This window comes from Montipora foliosa, chromosome 10, assembly GCF_036669935.1.
Source record: "Montipora foliosa isolate CH-2021 chromosome 10, ASM3666993v2, whole genome shotgun sequence".
In the NCBI taxonomy this organism is placed as follows: Eukaryota; Metazoa; Cnidaria; class Anthozoa; order Scleractinia; family Acroporidae; genus Montipora; species Montipora foliosa.
The window spans coordinates 2446747-2456746 of NC_090878.1; the positions used below are offsets into that span (position 1 = coordinate 2446747).

General features: G+C 44.5%; 1 protein-coding gene across 2 annotated transcripts in view; it reads left to right on the top strand.

Annotated features, from left to right (window-relative positions):
- The window catches only part of LOC137974472 (uncharacterized), a 68388-nt gene that overhangs the window by 56175 nt on the left and 2213 nt on the right, over positions 1 to 10000 (top strand). For both annotated transcript variants that reach the window (XM_068821488.1, XM_068821489.1), the window contains exon 24: positions 1 to 10000. This exon is cut by the window's left edge and continues 1612 nt beyond it; it is cut by the window's right edge and continues 887 nt beyond it. In XM_068821488.1, coding sequence (XP_068677589.1) covers positions 1 to 10000 — 10000 coding nt within the window.

The window sequence follows — 10000 nt, forward strand, 5'->3', positions numbered from 1 at the left end:
AGCATGGCGGAACTCCATGACCTACGGAGCCGAGCTCTCCTTATTGTGAACACGGAAAAGAAGCAAGAAAAGATGAAACAATTAGAAGAAGGCGAAGCGGTAGATTCTTCCGTCAGCGTTACCTTGTCTGCATTTACTAAACAAGTCGAGATGATTACAGACATCCTCAGTATGGTGACCTTGTTGCGAGAATCCGGCCATCCAAACTTTAAGAAATTTTGGGCCAAGCTGTCTTCCTCAGAAGAGATTGAATCTCAGGCAAAGTCTTTGGACTGGACACTAAAGCAGTGGGAAACGTTATTAAGTCGTTTGCACCAGGAACACTATTTCCTAAATTTTTTTCATCCAGATCAGCTTTGGATGATGAAGAAGTTTTTTTCGAGATCCTTGTCTCATACGAAAGATCAGTCATTAAAAACATTTGTTCATAACCTTCTTCGCTTTGTTGATCCACGTATACAACTCAAGGACCTGGATAGCCTTCATTGCCAGTACAAAGCATCCAAAGAAAACCTAGGAATCGAGGGTGATTTCAACGCCATTGGACGGTTTCTAGATAAAATATTCGCCAAACGTCAACAAACCACAAAATGGCAAAATGTACCACAACAAGATTTGCAAAGAGCTGTTAAACCAGGCGAACTATTTGTAGCTGTCCTTGAGCATGGTAGTAAACAGACTGCTCATGTCGTCATGTCTCTGTTCGAGAGTACAACAGGTTCTTATCCGCAACCAAGCCAAGTTCTATTCTGTCATTCAGAGACCAGTTGGGAAGAGGTGGAGCGACTTCTTAAACGCACATTTGAAGCACACAGGCATGCGACTACAGTCAAGTTGCACTGCTTAGCAAATGTGGAGAATCTGTCAAACGACATGCAGTTTGAGCTTGTTGCAGCTATCAGAGCATATCAAGAGAGTGGGAATGGTCCGTTCCTGTTGAGTATAGTTTGCTGTGGAGGAGTTCATCATCATATTGTTGATCAATTTTCTACAGCAGTGCATAACGTTCTTGGCATGACCGAGGTTCAGCTGCGTAGCACATTCAAGAAAGTCTTCCCTGAAGTTTTCATGGTCACATCGGATCTTCCTGGGGTTGGGAAAACGGAGGCCATTTACGAACATGCTGCATCCCGGAAAAAGAAAATCGTGACCATTCCAATCAGTGGGCCTTTATCGCGTAAGCGTCTGGTGAAAAGGTTGTCAGGTTTGACTGTTGGCCCCCATGAATGCATTCATTTTGATGTTGGCGAAGTGGATGATCCCTTAGTTCTTGACACATTGATGTTTGAGCTTGTTGTTGTTGGCATGTTGTCTTCTGGAACAAAACGTTTTCATCTTCCAACCAAACACATCTACATCGAAATTGCAAATACACTGAGGCACTGGTTGCAAGATTCACTGCCTGTTACGAAGTGCTTTTCTCCTATGCACATCAAGCTGGATGGATATGGAGACCTTGTTGTGAGCCAAGAGCCTCTGAGCCCTATTCAAGTGGTTTGTCAATACCTCCATGCCTATGAAGCTGGTTTGTTGGAAAGCCAGCACTTGAATCTTGGCGAACTGAAGCCCCTATCTCCTGAGTGCTGTAAAGTACTGCTAGCAAAACATTTCGCATTAAGTGGTGACCTGTCCTATAACATAGTGGAGAGTTTCATCAAAGTGTTTGCTGATCAGCTTTTGCAATTTTCAGCAAGTCCTTACTTTAAACCACATAATTTGAAGGTCGTGCTTGGCCCGTCACATGATGTTCGAAACTGCTTGTTCAAAGCCCTTTTAGAGGTGTCCAGAGAGTTTGCATCACGCTCTGTTGTAACATGCAAAAATGTTCAGTCAGAAGCAATCTCTAGAGAACAAGCTACAGAAGTACTCAAGGAGATTCAGTTGGCTTCAAAGAACGCTGCGGGCAAAATGGTTGAACGGGTGGAAGGAATGATTCAATGGGCTGACAACAACCATCATCGTGATTTGTCACTGGTGCCTTCAAATGTTCAAAAATTATTCAAGACTCAAGCCATGAAAGGTAAAGGAATGGAGGACTTCACAAAGATGAATCACAAACAACTTCAGGAGAGACTTGATCGAATTGTTCGAACAACTCCAAGAGGAAATGATGACAGCTTGCAGGCCTTGGATTATGCTCTTACACCAGACAACATTCTCAAAATGGTGTTAATCAATCAACGCATAAATGCAGGCATTCCTGTCATTGTTATGGGGGAAACTGGCTGTGGTAAGACGAGCCTTGCTAGGCACCTTGCCAGGACATGTGACGTCCCATTTCACGAGTTCAACTTCCATGCAGGGATAACGGAAGATGAGTTGGTCACTTTTGTGAGCGAAAGGGAAGAAGAAGCAAAGAGTGGCCAGGACGTGTGGGCATTCCTTGATGAAATTAACACTTGCGAATACCTGGGAACAGTCAATGAGATGATTTGCCACCGTACCATCAAAGGGAAACCCCTACCACCAAACTTGGTGTTTATCGCTGCCTGTAATCCATACCGTCTCCGCCCTTCCGGAAACATTTCAACAGCTGGTCTCAGTGGAAAGACGATTACAGATAAATACTCAAAGCTGGTGTACCGTGTTCATCCACTGCCAGAAACAATGATCGACTTTGTTTGGGACTATGGTTCGCTGAGTAAGGAAGATGAACGTGCATACATTGGCCGCATGGTCGAAGGAATCACAGGAAATCCTAACAACTTACTAGTTGATCTTCTTTGTACTTCTCAGGAGTATGTCAGAGAAGTTGACAAAAGCCCTTATTGTGTCAGTTTGCGAGATGCTCACCGATGTATTGTCCTTGTCAAATGGTTCAAGGAAACCCTGAAACGACGAGGCGATTTGCGATTATCGAAGCTGAAAGAACACACTTACCACAAAGTTGCCCGTTGCTTTCCTCTCTTAATCAGATCATTTGTGCTTGCCTTGGCGCACTGTTACCAATCACGTCTTCCCGCAGCAGAGGACAGGCACGGATATCGCAAGCGTATTTCTATGTGCTTTAGAAAACACAACAGTCATCCATTCCAAGAATCAAGCTTTGAAGCTATTGTAAGAGCTGATCAGGAAGACTACCTGGAACGAATGGAATTGCCAGAAGGAACTGCCAAAAATGCTGCGCTTCATGAGAATGTGTTCGTCATGTTAGTTTGTATCTTAAACCGAATTCCCGTTTTTGTTGTTGGCAAGCCTGGTTGCAGCAAGTCTTTGTCTATGCAAATCATCAGGAGCAATTTGAGGGGAAAGGATGCCAAGGATCCTTTTCTTAAGACATTGCCACAGCTCTATGTTGTTTCTCACCAGGGATCGGAGTCATCGACATCTGATGGAATTCTCAAGGTGTTTAATAAGGCAAGGAAGTACAAGGAGCATAACAAAAGCGGTGATGTTCTTCCAGTTGTTCTTCTTGATGAGATTGGTCTCGCTGAGGTGTCAAAGTACAACCCTCTCAAAGTATTGCACAGTCTGCTGGAGCCAGGTGATGGTGCATTTCCTGATGTTGCTGTCGTGGGAATTTCAAATTGGGCTTTGGATGCTGCAAAAATGAACCGTGCAATCCATCTGTCCCGGCCTGAACCAGATGTGAATGATTTGTTTGAAACTGGGAAATCCTTGCGAGACGCTGGAAGTTACAAGGCTGGTCTTGGAATATCCGGTACACGCTCAGGGCCTCTGTTTCATGAAGATGTGTACCCAGATGACAACCAGCTCCATTGTCTTGCCACAGCATATCAGAAGTACCAAGAGCATCAGAGGTATGCAAATTTTCACGGACTGCGTGATTATTACAGCCTAATCAAATGCCTTAGCACAGACACGAACCAGAACACTTCGCACAATTTGTTTTCTGAAGAGAAAACCAAAGGAATCCAACGCGCACTACAAAGGAATTTTGGTGGCGTACCCGACGATGTAAACAATTTTCAAACTTTGTTTCAAGAAGGACTCCACTCGTTTGATTTAATGGAGAAGACGTACCGTTTTCCAGTCACAGAGCTCATCTGCGACAATCTACAGGACAAGCTAGCGCGGCATCTCATGATAATCACGAACGGTGATTCTGCTATTGGTATCCTTGATCAAATGCTGAAAAGACTGGACAAACAGAAAATCACCATCTTTGGAAGTCGATTTGAAGAAGATCTCTCTGAAGAGTACAATTACCGAATGCTGAGCCGCATTATCCTATGCATGGAGAGAGACTGTGTTCTCGTTCTTCGAGATCTTGAAAGCATCTATGCCAGTCTTTACGACATGCTAAATCAAAACTACACTGTCGTTGGAGGAAAGAGGAACTGTCGGGTCGCACTTGGAGCCTTCAGTAATCCTATGTGTCAGGTCCATGATGGATTTCGATGTGTTGTGTTGATTGATCAAGGTAGAGTTGACTACACAGATCCGCCCTTCCTCAATCGATTTGAAAAGCAACTGCTCCGTTTCTCAGATGTCCTTAACCTAGAGCAGAGAAACATTATCAGAAGTCTGAATACCTGGGTAACAGCCATCTCAACAATTCCTGATTTCGAGTCCCACTTTCACAAAGAAGACATGTTTGTTGGATTCTGTGATGACACTCTTCCCTCAGTAGTCCTCAAGAATAGTCAAGATGCAGAGCTTACCGGAGACGAAATTTTAGAACAAAGCAAGCACGATCTCATGTTAACAGCATCCCCAGATGGTGTCGTGAGGAGCTTACAATCATCTTTGGCCAAGACAAACTTTGAGGAAGTCCAGACACTTTACAACAACTACTTTCAGAAACCCCTGCACAAAGGCTTGAAGGAGTACCTTAAACACTCCCTGGAAAATCTGCAGTTTCAGCCAGTGCAAAGTGAGGATGCAACTAATGGTATGCGACTGCTTATAATGACCCACAGTAACATCCATGTAAACGTATTGAAATGTCTTGAGGGGCTACTTCAGTGCCAGACCGAAAAGCTCAGTGCTTTCAAGTCTGAAAAGCACTTGACCAGGCAATTGGAACGTTTCTGGAGATCCGGTGACTCACTTTTGGTGCTACAGTGTAAGCCAGAGCTTGATGCCACCCATATGCTTCTTGCAAAGTCCATTATCGACCAGCAGAGACAGACGTACATCAAAGATACAATGGAACAAAGCCAAAAGCAGATGAAGCATGTTTGCATTGTAGTCCATGTTCAGAGAGAAAGTGAGGTAAACGAAGCTCAAAGTCAGCGCTGGCAATTCAGTTTCCAGAGTGGTTGGAAGCAAGCAACAATCGATGTTTTGGAAAACCCTCTTTTACCCATTACTGACTGTTTGAATGTTAGCATCATGGACCTCCTTGAGACCAAGGCGCTCTCATTTGAGGATGTGGCTTCAAATCAGTTTCTTTGGTGCTTTACTCGAATTAAATATCCAGCTATTCACCAACCTACAGTGGATGCCATTGTCCAATTAGAGCAGCTATTGAGGTCATCATCCAACTCCACGATCCTAGAATGTTTCAAAGAGATAATCAAACGGTGGTTGAAGAAGAGGGAACACCAGGGCGTTCATCAACCCGATGCTTGCAGTTGGCAATTCTCTGTGGCCTGTGACCGACAAGCCTTAATCAGTTCCTCGCATCTAGTGGGAGCCATTCAGCATCATGTCAGTCATCTCATACGTCAACCGTTGGCAAAGATTGTTTACTTCTTGGAGAACGAGTCTGCATGGCCACAGTTCTTGTTCACTCAGGATCCCTCCGATAAGGAGGAAATGCAAGTCTGGTCAGAGTTAATCCTGGACCAAGAAATGTTCCTCATTGATGGCATCCCAGAGCACCAAGGAGCAGAATCGTATTTTGTTTCGGAGCGACGCTTGCAGCTGAAATTCCCTTGTGCTTCTGTATTTTACAAGAAGGTGGAACAAGTACAGCCTATGTTCGCTGAAGACCAAAGACAGCTCCTTTTGAACGAAGCGAACCTGGACGAAAATGAAGACTTGCACGATGTTGCTGTAGAAGCACAGTTATACAGATTCACGAGCATTGTAAAGGAGAAAATTTCTCAGGTCCTTGAAATGGAATACCTTCAGAGGAACATTGGATGCTATGTTGACGATCTTCTTGACATGAAAACAGCTCACGTTTCTGACGACTTCTCACGTGCTGAGAGAATTGATTTCATGAAGTCGGCGATGGCCCATGACATAAAGTTCCGAATCAATGGTGATCCTGCTCGGCTCATAACTTGTTTGCATTCTCTTTTGTGGTTGAACGAGTCTTCATATATGGCTGCCCTTCAGGTTTATCAAACGTGTCACAAAGTGCAACATGTGGACTTAAGTGTTCTGTCTTCTGCATGTCAGCCTGTGTTCGAAAGAATGATATTTCAGGACAAGACACCCAAAGAAACTGAAGACACCCAAGAAACTGGATGGAGAAGTATTTGTGACAAACCAGAGGATGCAGAAGTGACTTCGAGGGGTAAAAACGATTGCCAAGAAGCTTATGGGAATGAAGTAATTGAAGAGGACTCCGTTCTACTAACCAACACAGAAAATGATGTGCAGCCTCGACAATGTGAGCAAGGAAGGATGATGGACAAGGAAGACGAAAGGAAAGAAGTAGAATCAAAGGGCGATGAGGCCACCGAGGAAATAGTAAACGAAGCAAAAGTAGTTGGAGAAGTAAACGCAGTTCCATCAACAAATGAGCAAACAGAGATGGCACCAGCTGAAACTGCGGGGCAACTGGAACAGCAAGAAGATGAAACACACACACTGGAAACAGCTACTTCGCCCATTGATGACTCTTTAAAAGAACAACGTGGTGGAGAAATTAACAGCCATGGAAATGCGAATAAGGAGGACATCAGTGGTGCTGTACAGTTGGAAAACAAAGAAGCTGCAAAATATATTCTGCGAGAAAATGAATGCAAAGATCAAAACCGTGTCCATGGAGAAGATCAGTTCGAAAAAGATAGGAATGTTGACAAGGACCATGACCAAAGTGAAGAAAATATCTTCAAGGGACAGGATGGAAATGAAGAATTCGAAAACTACCCTGAGAAAGGAATGGACCTAAAAGAAGAAGACGTGGAAGAAGCGGACGTAGAAGAAGAGGAGCTGACAGATGAACCGTGCGAAGACAAACCTGTCAGCTTTGATGAGGTACTTGTGGACACACTGTGTTCAGCGTTATTTCCAACGAAAGATGTAATAAATGGCTTGAGTGGACCCGACGCTTGGCAGCGAACAACGAGTCTATTTCTGTCTACGGTCAGTAGAATGGGTGTCCAAAGCCCTGCATTTCACTTCCTTCGTGTCTGTTACGATTTTGTCACCCTGCTGGTTATACCCGAATCTCTTGAGCAATATTCTATTTACATGCTGGGTGAACTTGGAAAGGCGGGAGCCTCTGCCGGGTACCTCGACTGCCAAGACGTTTTTAACAGCATTACCAGTGTTGCTGACGAGTTGGAGAAACGAGGCGTTCAACAGAACAGATTGGAAGACTTCCTTATGCTCTTCTATGGACGATGCATTGATGCGAATCCAGACACCCCAGTCCTTGGCTCTATGCTGACAAGAATATGTTGCAGTGGAAACCAATCGCTTATGCGTCTGGCTGGGCCGTTGGTTCATCGCATCTTTCTCGACGAAGAGCAGCTTTCCTCAGGTGTCTTTGAGAAGCTTTTGCAGAACTTGGACACCATCCAGGAACACCCAGGGCTTCAGGAAACAAGTTATGCTTTGTCAAGCCTTGCTGATGATGTCGAGCTCGATTCCCCATTTGCTGTGGTGTGCTGTGACCTTATAAATGAAGTTGCATTCTTGAACATAGACCTATCAACTGTGTCGAGCTCCGAGGATCCAAATCTCCTGAACTTTCGCAGAGCTTTTCAAACTTTGACAGAGCCTTGCGAAGATGTCGAACATGGACAGTTTCACCTTCTTTGTGCAGCAGCATATCTGAAGTCCTTTCTAGCATCATTTTCCACCTTCATTTTGCAAAGACCCCAGTGCCTAGTTGAAGAAGGAGAATTTTCTATGCTTTTCAATGAGATAGACGCCGCATTTTCCTCAAGTAAAATCGAGGCCTTTCAATTCAGGGCGTCGGGGTTGCAACTATATTTCCTGAAGGAACTGAAGAAAGAGCTGTCGATGTATGAAGTCCGTGATGTTTGCCAAAGGAGCTGTAAACTCCCGTCCTTAAAGAGCATAGAGTGGCAAGATCCAGACCTGGCCGGCAAACTTAGTTTCGATCCTTTTCAATCTCGCACAGAGAATTCCCAAGCTCAAGCAGCGCTAGCAACTCTTTTGGAGAAAAAGGATCTGAAGCCTCTTGAAGACGTCATCCATTCTATGGCAACGTCATTGGAACAAAGAATTGAAATGGCAGCCGTCTTGACCAAGTCGTTTTATCTTGCTCGTTCCAGACGGAACTTGAAGGATAGTGAAGACAAGGCAATAGTTGCTTTTACAGAGAGAATGCAGAACATGGAAACTCCTTATATTGAGCTTCTTCTTCGAATCACAGGACGGAAAGATTTTAAAGGGTCAGTACTTTGCATTTCACCGGAATCATTACCAGCAGACGTACACAAAGCAACATTGATTCTCCATCTCTGCATCCTCCTTTCTTCAAGTTTCAAAAGCACAAAGAAGACCACACTTGCTTTGATGTCATGCTTCACCAACCCATTGGCGTCAACGGGGTCGTATGTCTTGGCATCAGGAGAACATCCTCAACAACCCTGCAAGCAACACAATTACGCCAACGCCGAACGATTTGGCAAAACAACTTCTTCCTCCTGTTCGTGTGGAACGTTCTTTGTGATGGTTGGTGACAACACGGAAGCAGTCTGCCCAAGTTGTAGGTCAGAATGCAAAGCTAAGGAAACATTTCCCCAACTAGTGAAGGTCGGAAACACCATCTTGCCATCAAAAGATTATGTCTCTATTCCATACTCTGTAGACACCTCCCTTCATGTACGGCAACTGAAGCCTGCAGAATTCCGTATTCTTCACTTGTTTGTTCACGCAGCACTTTATGGGGGCTTTGCACTGGAACTGTTTGACGACAAATGTCTTTCCCAGTTTATGGGTCTCGATCTTAACAAGCATTCACCTTCCGAACTTTGTTTCCAACAAATTGCTAACGACTTAACGGCGCTGTGTAGTCTCTTAGATGCCAAAGAAGAGGAAATCATCCGTTTCCTGCACTGTGCTTTGGAACAAAGTGCCTCCATCCTCACTTCAGGAGATTTGTGTCATACACCAGATGAAAGATTGTCTTGGGAAAAGACGTTTGCAGCAGCTGTTAGCCCCTTAATTCGAGAATTTCATCCAAGACGACTGCTGGAACATTCTAAGGAGTTTGCAGGCAAATCTTCACTGGCCATCCAAAGGAAGATAGAAGAGACCGACAGCCCCCAATTTTCAGACGCAAATCAGAGAAACGTGTACATTCCTCGATTGTTGAGAATGACGCTTCCGAAAACGTTTAACAGTTTACAAGCTTACTACCTGGCGGCTGGAGACAAAGCGAGAGAAAACCATCCCCTGCTTGGCTTGTTTCTTGATTTTAACGACAATCTACCTCTTGTGTCAAATTTGATCCACCTTGTCTCCTGGAGCCGTATTGTGGATTCGCTGTTGAGCAGACGTCTTAGCCGTAAAGACACTAGTACAAAGATCGGTGATGTCATTCGAGGTAAAGCAAACTCCCCGGAGGAGAAAAAGCGATTGACCGAGGCCTTCGAGAAGTTCACTATCGCCTTTGACAATATGCATCCTGTTTTAAAAGATCGCATTCAGAAGGAAGTACCATACCTTAGCGAGAGCTCGCCAATTTCACTTTGTCTTGTAGAGAAACAAAATCAAGGGGTGTTTCTCTGTGCGGCTTTAGACATTCTTCAGAAAATCCAGAATGATTTCTTGCGGAAGGTGCTCAGTATTGCAGCAACCGGGAAGTGTTCTGCATTGATCTTCATAGAGAGAGATCAGGGAAAATGTGCCATTCCAATGGTCCACCTACAAGAGGCACGAG